The sequence below is a fragment of the Garra rufa genome, chromosome 5 (genome assembly GCF_049309525.1).
Source record: "Garra rufa chromosome 5, GarRuf1.0, whole genome shotgun sequence".
NCBI classification, from domain to species: domain Eukaryota; kingdom Metazoa; phylum Chordata; class Actinopteri; order Cypriniformes; family Cyprinidae; genus Garra; species Garra rufa.
Window position 1 is genome coordinate 40,704,790 of NC_133365.1, and position 16,465 is coordinate 40,721,254.

At 35.0% G+C, this 16,465-nt stretch overlaps 1 protein-coding gene across 1 annotated transcript in view; it reads left to right on the forward strand.

Annotated features, from left to right (window-relative positions):
• The window catches only part of LOC141335333 (connector enhancer of kinase suppressor of ras 2), a 61,432-nt gene that overhangs the window by 29,944 nt on the left and 15,023 nt on the right, over positions 1–16,465 (forward strand). Inside the window, exons 8-14 of the mRNA XM_073840756.1 lie at positions 4,298–4,366; positions 8,124–8,270; positions 9,162–9,292; positions 10,211–10,371; positions 12,238–12,318; positions 14,698–14,936; positions 15,273–15,307. Coding sequence (XP_073696857.1) covers positions 4,298–4,366; positions 8,124–8,270; positions 9,162–9,292; positions 10,211–10,371; positions 12,238–12,318; positions 14,698–14,936; positions 15,273–15,307 — 863 coding nt within the window. The remainder of the gene's footprint in view (positions 1–4,297; positions 4,367–8,123; positions 8,271–9,161; positions 9,293–10,210; positions 10,372–12,237; positions 12,319–14,697; positions 14,937–15,272; positions 15,308–16,465) is intronic.

The following is a 16,465-nucleotide window of genomic DNA, read 5'->3' on the forward strand; positions in this document are numbered from 1 at the left end:
ATTCTTAAACTGTTCCCTCGGTTTAACAACCGTGCCCACGAATTTCCAATCCGTGCGCTCAGATTTTGTAAACCGTACCCTCGGATTTTGAATCCGTACCCACAAATTCATAATCCGTGCACACGCTTTCGCAATCCGTTCCCACAGTTTGTAAACTGCTCTCACGGATTTGTGGCCCCGCCCCTAAATTCAACCAGGACACCTGTTTAAGTGCTGGATGCATTGTTTTGCATTTATTAAACTTTATTTCTCAGTAGGCTATATGAGAATATGCAACACTGACAAAACAGAGTTTTTAGCTTTATTTTATATTTATCACCAATAGATTAGCTGGCAAAACACCACACCTGTGTTTTATCCTATTGCTTATTAATGTAAAATAAACGCTAAAAAGAAGCCTGTTTTGTAAGTGCGGTCATGGTACCAAAATAAAATAATAAGTGAAGAGCGCTGTTCAAACGGCTTTGTTTTATTTAATAATATTTTTCAAAATATAAAATTACCTGAATAAAAAAAAACAAAAACGAGTTTTGGAGAGGAGAAGGTAAAAAGCAATACAAAACAAATAATGTACAGGTTATGTTGCCATTCCTTTGCTCTCAAACTAAATGCAATGTAATAATAGGCCTTATTTAATAATAACATTAATAGGGCAGCATGCATCTAACTCTGGGTGAAAAGCTTATCATAATCACAAATCCGTGAGAGCAGTTTACAAACTGTGGGAACGGATTGCGAAAGCGTGCGCACGGATTATGAATTTGTGGGTACAGATTCAAAATCCGAGGGTACGGTTTACAAAATCTGAGCGCACGGATTGGAAATTCGTGGGCACGGTTTGTTAAACCGAGGGAACAGTTTAAGAATTCGTGAGTACGGTTTATAAACTGAGGGAACGAATTGCAAAGCCGTCCCCACGGATTAATTATTTTTCTTCTACAGGTGACGTAAGGGGCTCCGTAGATTTCTAAACCGCATTTTATCTACCCCAACCCCACCCCCCCCCACCCCCCAACGGCATCCACCACCCCCCTTGAACGTCAAATTCATTTTAATTTCGATATAGCGCCAGATCACAATAGAAGTCATTTAAGGTGATCTTTCCTATAGAACAGGTCTATACATTGTTTTTTATTAAACAAACTTTTAAATTGCCTTATGTTATTTATCTTATTTACACTTAGGCATGTAATTTCTGTCTCTACATGGTCGCGCGTTTACAATGTCTCCTCCGCGAAAACACGGACTGGATCACGGACTCCATTCATAAAAACGGAATTTACTATAGCGCGAAATGCCACGGAATTCGTTGTTTTTTGGATGAATAAATCAAAAGTTGGTCTGTCACTTAATTCAAATCGCGATATGGACTAGTGTCTGTGAAAACTGAAATGCAAAAAGACCGTTTTAATATGAATCCTGCATGTTCCGTTTGTCCCGTATGAATGGCAGAGACGCGTTTTTGTTTTTTTTACTACATGCATACTGAAGCACACGTGAAGCTCCCTCTAATTTTTGGCATTTGCATCTCACATGAACAGATAAACTCAATCTCCAAAGCTGCTGTGAGTGTCACTTTTACCGTTTCATTTGAAAACTAGCATCACATACACACAGAAACTTCACGGCAACCTGTCAAAATAAAAGTACGGTTTAACATGAAACAGATCAATATTAGTCTTGTATTACTTTTGTACAGTATAATGTACAAAACATACATAAAACAATACATATATGATAAAAAATAAATATTACAACAAGATTAACCACTTAATTGTAGAAAAAACACTACAATTATTATTTAAACATTTTAAACTGAATATAATGTTTCTTCCATGTATTGATTTTAACAGTAAACTTCTATTAGTTTGCCAAAAATTAAAAGGGTTTATTTTTTATTTCATTAAAAATAAATAAATGTTTATGCTTTTTGATTATCTGAAAAAATTAAAGCACATAAGAATTTATATATATATATATATAAAAAAAAAAAGATTGTAGAGCCCTCAAAATGTTAAAATAGAGAGTTTTGGACTTACAAAGCAGGCTAAAGTACCGGGAAAAAAGTAACATGACTAATTTATTTTATGTTGTCTGTTTTAAAGACAATTTTACAACAGTTTTGTTTATTAAACTTAATACTATGTTATTTCATTGTGAAATGTTTTGTTATGCACTTCTTGTGCACTGAATACATTTAGAATGTATGTATGTAGCATGTTTGAAAAAACAAAAACAGTTGCCAAAATCGCAAATAAAATCGCAATCGCAATATTCGTTCAAAAAATCGCAATATGATTGTTTTGTCCATATTGCACAGCCCTAGTACTAAGGTTCTCTTTCATGTCTTATTGCGCTTAAACTGTCAAATACACACAAGTTTATATTAAAAACACACGAGTTACAAAAACCTTCGGATATGCCTGTGAAGGTAAACAGCAGGGAAAGTAATCACAAAGACAGTGTATGGAAACATGCAGATCAAGGGGCGGTAATATTATAATAAGATGCCCTTCCTACATCACTAGGGGAGCAAAATCCGAGCGGCTCGTTTTTTCACATGCTTGCAGAGAAAGGTTTACTGGGTTGTCAGTTTTTCATGTTTTCTGGGTTGGTAGATGCATCGGAGACTTGATTAAAGCACTTAAACATGGAAAAAGTAAGATTTTCATGATATGTCCCCTTTAAGAAATCACATCTGTGTGACAACCCTAAGCTTTAAAAAAAAACAGCAATAAATAAATAAAAATTAATTTCTCCCCCTCTCTCGGAGTCACCTCTCTGTTTTTATGTGTTTGGGTTAGACAGTAATTCTGTGGCTACATTTAAAGTTAGCAAAACATCTGAATTTGCTTAAAGTACCTTAAACAGTTATTTTCAACCACCTTGTCACACTATTTTAGTATACATTTATATACTATTATAGTATTTATTATTATTTTAAAATAGATTTTATTTTAATATTTTTAGTTTTTTCTACGTTTTTAAAGTTTTAGTAATTTTATGATGTACTCTTGCCATTATATTTTTATTTAGCTTGATTTTAGTTTAGGTCTTTCATCTAATATTTATAATTAGTTTAATTTCAGCTTATTTTAATGACTGAAAATTATAATGATAGTTTCAGTTAGAAGTTAGAAGAACAGTACTAGTTTCTCACTCCATTTTTAAGCTTTATGCCTGTGTGTGACATTTACATTATAGCACATCATATAGAGAAGTGCTGTTATGAATAAATAAAATATTTTTATCCAGGCTGTTTTGTCTCTTGTCATAATTTGATCATATAAAGTACCATTCTTCTAGGAGTTCTTCTACTCCTAGATTAGATCTCCTATAAATGTCAATTTTAAGATCATCATTTGTGATGCTGTGTGATAAGACTGCTTATCCGTAGGAAAAGCAGTTCTGGTTTCCTTCAGATTGTCAGTGCCCATTTCAGGCAGTGTTGCTCTATAAAGCACATGCTGTGCTGCAGCTCTTCTGTGGGGACAGCAGAACCAGGTCATCCGCATAGAGCAGGCACTTGATTTCAGAGCTGGCTAGAGTGAGGCTTGGAATGGTGGATTGTTTCAGTGCTGTTGTTAAATCATTTATGCACGTGTTCAATTAGGTTGGACTCAAGCTACATGCCTTTTTTAGTTGCTGAAAGAACAAAATTCATTGATTTCTAACTCTTATCGCACAGCTACTGTTTAGCTAATGGATGATCTTGCTTATCCAGAACGACACATTAGAATCTTCTGAATAATATTCTAGACTGGTGTGGCATGATTAGGTGGTTAAATATTTGGAAAAACTGTTCAAACCCCATAAGGGTTGAAAATGTCAACCGTTGTACCCTTGAGAAAGACAATCTAAGGTTGCTCCAGGCAGACTGTCGCTGTAAGAATTGTACTGTAAGTTGCTAATGCACAGACGAATCATCTAAATGACTGCTTATTATGTTTGAACAGATTATGAAAATATTCTTTAAAATAAGCATTTAGCTATTTATGCCTGAGTGTACAGACAGAAGAAATGAGCAGAGCTGTGTTTCCCAAAAGCATTGTAAGCCTAAGTAGATTGTAGAAACCACTGGCACCAATGCTCTCTATGATTGATTTAGGCTTACAATGCTTTCGGGAAATGCAGCCCAAATGAGTGAAATCTTAATGAAAAGTCCTTCAAACGTTCTTCATAGGGAAGGTCAACATTCAGGCATGTATGATACTATAGTATAGCACAGAAATGGCTGGTGTCAGATTTATCTCTATAATGAGCATGAGTTATGAATCTTTCTATCTCTCTCCTACAGTCTCCTGCAGATCAGTGTAAGAAGATCCATGCTGGTGATGAGGTCATTCAGGTCAATCATCAAACTGTGGTGTGTATCATTTGAATGGGTCAGGTTGACATCTGTTTTGAGCTTGCATCCCAGTAATGTTTGTGCAGGTATGACTGATTATCAGTTGATGCTGAAGGGTTTTCAGGTGGATTTTGTGAAGTCTGTCAAGAACATGTTTGAAAATGTCTAATTTCTTTATAAGAAATTATATTTTTCATTAAGAAAAGCATTAAGAAAATGAGACCTATTTTAGAGCCATCAATATTTTTTGCACTCTAACATTGTTTTGTACAGTATGGAACTGAATAAAAATGATAAAAAGGTAATTGTAACTTTTTCTATCACAATTCAGACTTTTTTTTCTTGCAATTGGAAGTTTATATCTCGCAATTCTGACTTTTTTCTTGCAATTACAAGTTTATATCTTGCAATTCTTTTTTTCCTCAGAATTGCATGATTATTGCGAGTTATAAAATCAGAATAGCAGGATTCAAATTCAGAAATAAAGTCAGAGTAGTGTCAGAAAAACTGAGAAACACAATTCTGAGAAAAAAAGTCAGAATTGTGTGTTTATATCTTCCAATTCTGACTTCTTGTCTCACAATTCCGAGTTTATCTTGCAATTCTGACTTTCTTCCCCTCGCAGTTACGAGTTTATATCTCGTAATTCTGACTTTTCGTCTTGCAATTCCAAGTTTACATCTCACAATTCTGACTTTTTTTCTCGCAAATACGAGTTTATATCTCACAATTCTGACTTTTTTTCTCGCAAATACGAGTTTATATCTCACAATTCTGACTTTTCGTCTCACAATTCTGAGTTTATATTTCTCGCAATTACAAGTTTATATCTTGTAATTCAGACTTTTCGTCTTGCAATTCAGAGTTTATATCTCGCAATTCTGACTTTTTTCTTGCAATTACAAGTTTATATTTCGCAATTCTGACTTTTTGTCTCACAATTACGAATTAATCTTGCAATTCGGACTTTCTGTCTCACAATTCCGAGTTTATATTTCTCGCAATTACAAGTTTATATCTCGTAATTCTGACTTTTTGTCTTCTAATTCCGAGTTTATATTTCGCAATTCTGACTTTTTGTCTCACAATTCCGAGTTTATATTTTGCAATTCTGACTTTTTTCTTGGAATTCCAAGTTTATCTCACAATTCTGACTTTTCGTCTCACAGTTCCAAGTTTATATCTCGCAATTCTGATTTTTCGTTTTGCAATTCCAAGTTTATATCTCACAATTTTTAATTTTTTTCTTGCAATTCCGAATTTATATTTTGCAATTCTGACTTTTCATCTCGCAATTCCAAGTTTATATCCCGCAATTATGAGTTTTTTTTCTTGCAATTCTGAATTTATATCTCACTATTCTGACTTTTCATCTCGCAGTTCCAAGTTTATATTTCGCAATTATGAGTTTTTTATTGCAATTCTGAATTTATATCTCACAATTCTGACTTTTCGTCTCGCGGTTCCAAGTTTATATTTCGCAATTATGAGTTTTTTATTGCAATTCCGAATTTATATCTCACAATTCTGACTTTTCGTCTCGCAGTTCCAAGTTTATATTTCGCAATTATGAGTTTTTTTATTGCAATTCTGAATTTATATCTCACAATTCTGACTTTTCGTCTCGCAGTTCCAAGTTTATATTTCGCAATTATGAGTTTTTTATTGCAATTCCGAATTTATATCTCACAATTCTGACTTTTCGTCTCGCAGTTCCAAGTTTATATTTCGCAATTATGAGTTTTTTATTGCAATTCTGAATTTATATCTCACAATTCTGACTTTTCGTCTCGCAGTTCCAAGTTTATATTTCGCAATTATGAGTTTTTTATTGCAATTCTGAATTTATATCTCACAATTCTGACTTTTCGTCTCGCAGTTCCAAGTTTATATTTCGCAATTATGAGTTTTTTTATTGCAATTCTGAATTTATATCTCACAATTCTGACTTTTCATCTCGCAGTTCCAAGTTTATATTTCGCAATTATGAGTTTTTTATTGCAATTCCGAATTTATATCTCACAATTCTGACTTTTCATCTCGCAGTTCCAAGTTTATATTTCGCAATTATGAGTTTTTTATTGCAATTCCGAATTTATATCTCACAATTCTGACTTTTCATCTCGCAGTTCCAAGTTTATATTTCGCAATTATGAGTTTTTCTTTATTGCAATTCCGAATTTATATCTCACAATTCTGACTTTTCATCTCGCAGTTCCAAGTTTATATTTCGCAATTATGAGTTTTTTTATTGCAATTCCGAATTTATATCTCACAATTCTGACTTTTCGTATCGCAGTTCCAAGTTTATATTTCGCAATTATGAGTTTTTTATTGCAATTCTGAATTTATATCTCACAATTCTGACTTTTCGTCTCGCAGTTCCAAGTTTATATTTCGCAATTATGAGTTTTTTATTGCAATTCCGAATTTATATCTCACAATTCTGACTTTTCATCTCGCAGTTCCAAGTTTATATTTCGCAATTATGAGTTTTTTTTATTGCAATTCTGAATTTATATCTCACAATTCTGACTTTTCATCTCGCAGTTCCAAGTTTATATTTCGCAATTGAGTTTTTTATTGCAATTCTGAATTTATATCTCACAATTCTGACTTTTCATCTCGCAGTTCCAAGTTTATATTTCGCAATTATGAGTTTTTCTTTATTGCAATTCCGAATTTATATCTCACAATTCTGACTTTTCATCTCGCAGTTCCAAGTTTATATTTCGCAATTATGAGTTTTTTATTGCAATTCCGAATTTATATCTCACAATTCTGACTTTTCGTCTCGCAGTTCCAAGTTTATATTTCGCAATTATGAGTTTTTTATTGCAATTCTGAATTTATATCTCACAATTCTGACTTTTCATCTCGCAGTTCCAAGTTTATATTTCGCAATTATGAGTTTTTTATTGCAATTCCGAATTTATATCTCACAATTCTGACTTTTCATCTCGCAGTTCCAAGTTTATATTTCGCAATTATGAGTTTTTTATTGCAATTCTGAATTTATATCTCACAATTCTGACTTTTCATCTCGCAGTTCCAAGTTTATATTTCGCAATTATGAGTTTTTTTTATTGCAATTCTGAATTTATATCTCACAATTCTGACTTTTCATCTCGCAGTTCCAAGTTTATATTTCGCAATTATGAGTTTTTCTTTATTGCAATTCCGAATTTATATCTCACAATTCTGACTTTTCGTCTCGCGGTTCCAAGTTTATATTTCGCAATTATGAGTTTTTTATTGCAATTCCGAATTTATATCTCACAATTCTGACTTTTCGTCTCGCAGTTCCAAGTTTATATTTTGCAATTATGAGTTTTTTTCTTGCAATTCTGAATTTATATCTCACAATTCTGACTTTTGACTAACAATTATGAGTTTAAATCTCACAATTCTGACTTTTTTTTTTGAATCATGATTTTATTTCTCAATTTGACTTTATAACTTACAGTTGCGAGTTTATATCTCACAATTCTGAGAAAAAAAAATCTGAATTGTGAGATATAAAGTCGCAATTACCTTTTTAAATTTTTTTATTCAGTGGTGGAAACGTACATGAAAAATATATAGTATGCTAATTTATGCTAATTTAAAAAATTGTGTTCGTATTACTGTATTACAGTAACAAGAATATGATTTTTGTTTTTAACTATTTGTAAATAAATGCAAAAAGAATTTTTTTTTGCTAAATATTATTTTTTTCACACTAATATTTTGACATTATTTATTTATATTTTGTAATTATTTTGTAATCTTTCAGGTGGGCTGGCAGTTGAAGAATTTGGTCAACTGTCTCCGTGAGGATCCGAGTGGAGTCATCCTCACGCTGAAGAAGAGACCACAGAACACTCTGGGCTCCACCCCTGCACTGCTAAAGAACGCCCGCTGGAAACCACTTGCCCTGCAGGTGTGTGTGTGTGAGAGTGTGTGTCAGGATAGTTCAATGTGTTTGTTCAAGTGTATCCATTTAATATGTAGTGTGTGCGAGTGTGTCTGTGTACGAGTGCATCTCAGAGCATTGAATGAGTTCCGTACGGCTTGTTGCCATGGCAGCCAGAGTTCTGTGGTTGCTCTGGATACAAGTATCAGACAGATGCAGTTAAAGCTTGCACATGTGTCCTCTCCTTACAGTCACGACACAGTGGAGCGAAGTGGACCTTCACTCATGAATGAATCCACATTGGTGATTTGAAGGACATAATGCTTATTGACATAAGTACAGATAAACGTGGTGAAACAGGATTTTGAATTCTTTTTTTAATTAAAAAATAAATTTCAAGAGTGAATATACACTTGGGAATTACTGAACGGAGACAGCACTATTGCAAATGAACAGCTGCATAAAATGACTAAAGGATAAAGGATATACTTAAATGTTTACATGCAGAAAAAAAAACACTGATAACTAAAAATGATAAATCGATCAGCGGTTTAATGTACATGATTGTCCTATCTCTTGTACTTGGGTTTCTGTCTGCTGCTTGTTGCTATGCTGTTCCTCATTGCTAACTGACTGATGCAGCGCTCATGGTTGCTAGGGGCAACATTATCATCGTTTTTTTGAAACACACTCTTGGTCCTCTATTAGTCAAAGGTCTTTAGACGTGTGTGACCGATCGCTGTCCTGCCCTCTAGTGAAACTGACAAGACTAACATACTGTACAACTATGACGAATACTTTCATAACCCATCATGAGAAATACTGGAGGTTCTGTCTGGTTTTTGTATGTTTTAATAGCTGACTTGTAATTCTAACCGTCATTAACTTCATAATTAGCTTCGTGTTTTTGATCGACAGCCGCTGTCCACCAGTCCATGCAGTGGGTCTCCCACCCCACCCAGCACGCTTGGGTCAGTGGGCCTCTCACCTGGAGTGGACACACCTGGGGGACATGATGTTTTTATTCTTTCCCCTGTCTATGGACACAGGTATTCACATATGAAACATAAGATTTACTCAAAACTGTTTCTTTTAAATGATTAAAGGATTAGTTTACTTCCAGAATAAAAGTTTCCTGATAATTTACTCACCCCCATGTCATCCAAGATGTTCGTCTTTCTTTCTTTAGAAAAGAAATTAAGGTTTTTTAAGAAAACATCCCAGGGTTTTTCTCCATGTAGTGGACTTCAATGGGAGCCAATGGGTTGAAGGTCCAAACAGCAGTTTAAATGCAGCTTCAAAAAAAAAATCCCAACCGTGGAATAAGGGTCTTATCTAGCGAAACAACGGTCATTTAAAAAAAGAAAAAAAAATTATATACTTTTTAACCACAAATCTTGCACTAGCTCTGCGATGTGCATGCGACTAAAAAGTTAGTGTGGGGTGAAAAACTGCATTTTATTTTCTCCTCCAACTTCAAAATCTTCAGACATCGTTTTGTTCTTTTTTGTAAAGGGCATCAGACTTTCTTTGCACGTTCGCTTTGTAAACATTGGGTCGGTACTTCCGCCAACATCATTCGTGACCTTTCCAAAATGACTACGTAATGCATGAGGTGAGCATTTGTTAAAAAAATAATGGATTTTTTATTAACAATCGATCATTTCACTAGATAAGACCTTTATTCCTTAGCTGGGAGCCCTCTGAAGCTGCATTGAAACTTCAATTTGGACCTTTAACCCATTGGCTTCCATTGAAGTTCGCTATATGGTGAAAAATCCTGCAATGTTTTCCTTAAAAACCTTAATTTCTTTTTGACTGAAGAAAGAAATACATGAACCATCCTGGATGACATGGGGGTGGAGTAAATTATCAGGAAATTTCTATTCTGGAAGTGAACTAATCCTCTAATGTAATTGTATTCCTTTTTTAAGTTCTTTCTTTGGCTCTTGTTCTGACTCATTTAGAGAGGAGGATCTGGATCGGGGTGGGTTTGGTGTGTTTGGCTCGGATTCTCCAGGGTATTATGTAGAACAGGAGGTACTGGGGGGTCAGTACTTCCCCCTCCTGGAAGAGGATACTGGGAGAAATACCGGAATGCGACGCAGAGACCGGACCCCAACTCACAGTAAGAATATGCAATTGGATATTACAGATATGCAAACAGATAAATGAAAACTCAAATAAATAATATTTAATGTATACATATGTACATGCAAGCAGATGTTTATTTTAATTATAGTTCATTTAAACCTTAATTTGCTTAACAACTTATTTTTGTACATTAAATGATTCGTGTGCAAATATTATTGATTTTCGTAAGTAGCTAATTATAAGAAATTGTTTTTTTTAAACGCCTTGTAGGAATTTTAGCTCATTCCTCAGTACAGAACCACTTCAGCTTGTGTGGGTTTCCTCCTATGAACTGCTTATTTCAAGTTCTTCCACAACATTTCAATTAGACTAAGGTCCAGACTTTCACTCGGCCATTCCAAAACATTAACTTTGTTCTTCTTTAACTATTCTTTGGTAAAACGACTTGTGTGCTTGAGGGGTTGTTGTCTTGCTGCATGACCCATTTTCTCTTGATATTAAGTTCTCGGACAGATGTCCTGACATTTTCCTTTGTGGGTATAATTCAGAATTCATTGTTCCATTAATGATGGCATGCCGTCTAGGGTAGATGCAGCAAAACAGGCCCAAATCATGATATTAAAACCACTATGTTTTTTTTAAAGATGGGATAAGGTTCTTATGCTGTAATACAGTGTGCTCTTTTCTCCAAACATAACACTTCTCATTTAAACCAAAATATTCTATTTTGGTCTTATCCATCCACAAAACATTTCTCCAGTAGTCCTCTGGCTTGTCTACATAATCTTTAGCAAAAACATTAACATTAGCCAATGTGAAAAAGCCAATTAGTTGTTTAGAAGTTATCCTAGGGTGCTTTGCAACCTCACAGATTGTTACACGTCTTGCTTAGGAGTGATTTTTGTTGGTCAACCACTCCTGGGGAGGGTAACAGTGGTCTTGAATTTCTTCCATTTGTACACAATATGTCTAACTGTGGATTTGTGGAGTCCAAACTTGGTTTTGTAACCTTATTCAGCCTGATGAGCAACAACAACTCTTTTTCTGAGGTCCGCATCTCTTTTGTCCGTGCCATGATTCACTTCAACAAACATGATCAGACTTTGATAGATCCCTGTTCTTTAAATAAAACACATCACACACTTAACACCTGATAGTCATCCCACAGATTGAAAACACCTCTTAACAGATGGACTGTTATTTAACATTCAAATTACTTGCTAATTCTAGAGATTCACATACTCCTATCACTCATAGATATGTAATATTAGATGATCTTTTGGATTACATTTATGCAGAAATATAGACAATTCTATAGGGTTCACAAACTTGTTTTAATTTAAAAAAAATATATTGTCTCAACATGATTTGATTGCTGTATTAGTTTGAATTGAAATGATTTGTCAGTAAATGTTATTATCAGTTTTCTTAATTAGTTGTTATTGTCCTAATTCATGTATATAAGGTACTCTCAACGAAATATTATGGACGGTACATAGTGTCCTTATACACTACATACAGAATACTGCATTCTCTGTTTTAAATAATATATGAAACAGTACCCGGTTTCTAAGCATAAAATGTATTGTTGGAAACTGTGCACTAGCTCTGTTTTATATATTATTAAATGAATTGTTGTATGCTTATGCGAAGTTACACAATGTACATCTTACATCATGTCAAGCTGGCCAGTTTTACCCTGGACATAGATGCAGTGCATTACAGGAGATTAAGCCACTAGGGAGCTCCAGCTTTAAACTGCAAATCTCAGCCATTTAGTATGTTGCAGTTGCACTACTACGTGCACTAATACACACTGAGAGAACAGATGAAAGATGCTCTGAAATACACAAGGACATACACAGATACACACTTAAAAGTTGTATGTCTCTGCCTGTAGGTGACATCCGACAGGTTTCCATGGGAACAGAATGGCTGGCAGAGCCTCAAGAATCTGGAGTTTACAAAAGAGGAAGCAGAGGTGATGATTTTACTCTTTTGGTATATTGTACTACTTTTTACTCTACTGGCACTAACTCCACTAGTACTTGAATTGAAAAGTATCTTTTATTGTTACATTATAGCATTTAATTAATGTAACTTTTTAAATTATACTTCTCTGCTTTTGTTATTGTAGACATTTCTGACATCCATGGCCAACACTAAAATTCACTGAGCTAGAAAATAAAAGCTGTTCACTCAAAAATTCCATTAACAGTTCTGTCTTTTAAATAATGGGCAGATGTTGACCTCTGTGAGGATTTTAGGTCAGAGCTCATTCTCAGTAATGTGAGACTAACATAAATGCTCTATCTCTGATGCTTACGGTATCAATAGGAAAGAGAGGTGTAAGCCAGTGGGCAGGTTTCCCACTCATATTTCTATGGAAATGAACACACTTGCCCATCATATTCAGAGATCTCTGACTATAAATATCACATATTATATGGTATGATTTTGTTTGTTAATGTACAGTATGTTAGTATTTTGAGTTACAGTGCCTTGCGAAAGTATTCATACCCCTTAACTTTTTTTCACATTTTATGTTGCTGCCTTATGTTAAACTGCTTTAAATTACTGTTTCCCCACATCAATCTACACTCCATACACCATAATGGCAAAGCAAAAAAATGTTTTTTAACATCTTTGCAAATTTATTAAAATTTAAAAACCTAAATGATTCAATTGCATAAGTATTCATACCCTTAGTATGTTGAAATTTAGCTCAGGAGCATTCATATTGCTTGTAAATGAGTGAAGTTAATTGATAATGGGTATGATTTAAAAAGGCACACGTCTTAATAAAAGGTCTAACAGTTGAAAATGCATATCAGAGCTAAAACCAAGCCCTGAGGTCAAAGAAATGGCCTGTAGAGCTTAGAAACAGGACTACATTAAGCCACACAGCTGGGGAAGAGTTCGGAAAAAATTTCTGTTGCATTGATGGTTCACAGAAGCATGTAGTCTCTATTAGCCTTAATGGGAGATGTCTGAAACAACCAGGACTCTTCCTAGAGCTGGCCAAACTCAGCATTTGATGGACAAGGACCTTTGTTAGACTGATGACCAAGAACTATTGAGACAGCCTTAACGAAAACCCAGTCCAGAGCATTCAGAACCACATAGTGGGCAGAAGGTTCACCTTTCAACAGGGCAGTGACCTAAAGCACACAGCAAGAGTGGCTTATAGACAACTCTGGGAATGTCCTTGAGTGGCCCAGCAACAGCTTGGGCTTGAACCCAGTCAAACATTTCTGGAGAAACCTGAAAATGTCTGCCAGACCCCATCCAAGCTGACAGAGCTTGAGAGGTTGAAGAGGTAAGTCGAAGAATGGCAGATAATTGCCAAATGTTGATGTGCAAATCTTGTTGCATCATACCCAAAAAGACTTGAGGCTGTGACGGTGCTTAAGGGTATGAATACTTATGCAATGTACTTATTTCAGTTTATTTTGTGTTAACTTGTGACAATTCTGTTTTTGCTTTGTCACTATGGTGCATGAAGTGCAGATTGATGGGGAAAAAAGTAATTTAAACAGCTTCTTCCTGGTAACTACAACCTAGTTTATCAGCATCATGTAGCATTCTTAGTTGCATATCCTGGAATTTGCAGTGTAAGTTGATTTCACAAGCATATATAAAGAACGTAAATGTCACAAAAGTACAGAACTGACATTTCAGAGTATGAGAACAGAGAATACAAAGACTTTGTTCTAGGGAACTTTGCAACCAAAAGCAGGAAATACTGTTACATAGGCTTGTCTGTAAAAGTTGAGAGTAGCAAAGTGACAGACGTCTTTGAAGAGGCCACCATAGCTTCAGAAAGCTGGAGGAACTGCAAACAACCACTACCACTGCTTTTGGTTCTTCAGTACAAGATTTGAATATAGAAAAATCACATTTGAGCAGATTTTTTTTTATCTTTACTAACACTTCTTAATGTGTGAACACTAATCTAGTTTATCTTGAAGAATCTACCTCAATGTGCAATAAAAAACAGAACGTTGTCAATGACTGTAACTAACTGTGCTTTTTGGTTTTTGGGATGTGAAAGGTGACATGTAAACATGTTAAATGACTAATTTATTACTTCCTTCTCTTTTTTCTTGTGGACACACAACTCTAAGAATAGAACAGAGAATGCGTAGGTGACATTGGCACAGATATAAATAGAAAGCAAACCTCCTTGAGGGGAAATAAACCTCTTAAACCTCACACACACACAGGAAGGTGTCAGAGTAGCTTCATGCTGTGGCAGCTGGAGTCATAAAGAGTTGAATATTTTGCGATACGCTCATTTTCTCCTACATGTTCCCATTATAATGTGACTCACTGCTTGCTTTCTGTCTTTCCCTATCAGATTCTGATTCCTCCCTCTTGCGGTTCCTCAGTGATGACAGGATTTTATTGATCCAGGAAGAGGCAGAGTTTTCCCAGCGTGACACAAGCAGGCGATCTAGGAAGAAGAGCCGAAATCCCAGCAGTCCCAGTTTTCCCATTAGTCCCTCTATGCTTGCCCCGCCTGTGCGTTTGGACACAGGTCCCCCCGAGGGGCTACCCTTCCCCGTGCCTGACTCTAACACAATGCCACACTACCATGTAAGTGAAATGTCTAATCTGATCTAAGCTGTGGCTGTTCTCACACAACTGCACAACTAGATGGTTTGGTCTTCAATTATTAGTGTTTTAACTTATCAAATGTTCTGACATTTACATTTGTTTAATAAAAAATGTAAAACTTGCCTCATCTAGTGATATACTTTTCAAGTGATCAATCCATAATTTGATCATGTGATTGATTGTACATTGTCATACGCACACACATTCGCACGTCTCTGGAACAGTAGTTTCTTTTCATAACGCAGAACAGGAAATTCAAATCTGTCTTCCTCTCCGTCTCTCTTTTTCTCTTTGTCATTCTGTTCTGTGCCTCAGAGAGCCGCAGACACACTTCGAGCAGATGCTGATAGGTAAGTAAACTTCATACCTTCCTTAAATGATCATATTATTTAATCATTATCCCCTGGAATTGACTTATTAACACAAAGAGTAAAGGTTACAGCTTAACCTAAAATCCTTTGAGCTGTTATTTTCGGCTTCGTCCTAAAATGGGGGGGGGGGGGGGGGGAGCTGTGTGTTGACCGTTGGGTCAAATATCGATTTGAACTGGTCCATGCTGTAATATGTGCCTCTTTGCATAGCCCGCATTAGATTGTGACAGATTGACAATAATATATCATAGTCTGCCCTGCCATGTGTCATTCAAATGGTAAATTAATAACCTTCAGCCTCAGATTTCCATCACTGAGCTCATTCAAAAAGGTTTTTAGGACAGCAGGCGCTACACATGTCCAGATGTGTAAGGTTTGGTGGATTTTATCATATTTTATTCTGATCATTAGAGCTTCTGCTGGTAAAATGAACAGTATTAATTCTACTTCCTCCTTATTATCTGAGTGTGAGTGGACTGGCCAGATTCTGAGCATAGAGTTGATGTCATTGATAAATGTTGCCAGTTATATGTTAAATGTAACATTATAAGTCCAAGGTTTAAGAATTTAAGAATGAGATGAGATGTTTGTGGAAACTAATAATATAGATATACAGTATATAAAACCAAAAAATCAGACACCAGATATAATTTTTGATATTTTTTATACTAGTGAGTGCAGGACACTATAGTTTATTTATTTAAGTGAGGATAGCAAAATAAAATAAACTGTCACATATTATACCCAAAAATTCTTCATACAGTGGACTACCACTAAAACTGATAAAAAAAACACTTTTGACCTGACCATGTTTTGCTTAAGTGTTTTTTCTTTAATTGTTTTTTCTTTAAATGCGATCTTTTTACACCAGAGACTAAATAAAATGAAGCATTGCTTGATAATTGGTCAACAAAGTATTGATCTTTGTGTAAATATTGTCATACTAACAAGTTGATTGTAATCCATTACATACCTTTCTATCAAAGTAATCTGATATTATCTAGGTGAATTTGTTCTGACACAGTTTAACTTTGAGTTCTTGTAAAATTTTTATTACCATTTTCTAAACTATAGCAAATAAACTGTGATAATGTGAGAAATGTTGAAGGCGTCTGAATAAATGCCTTGGTTTTACTG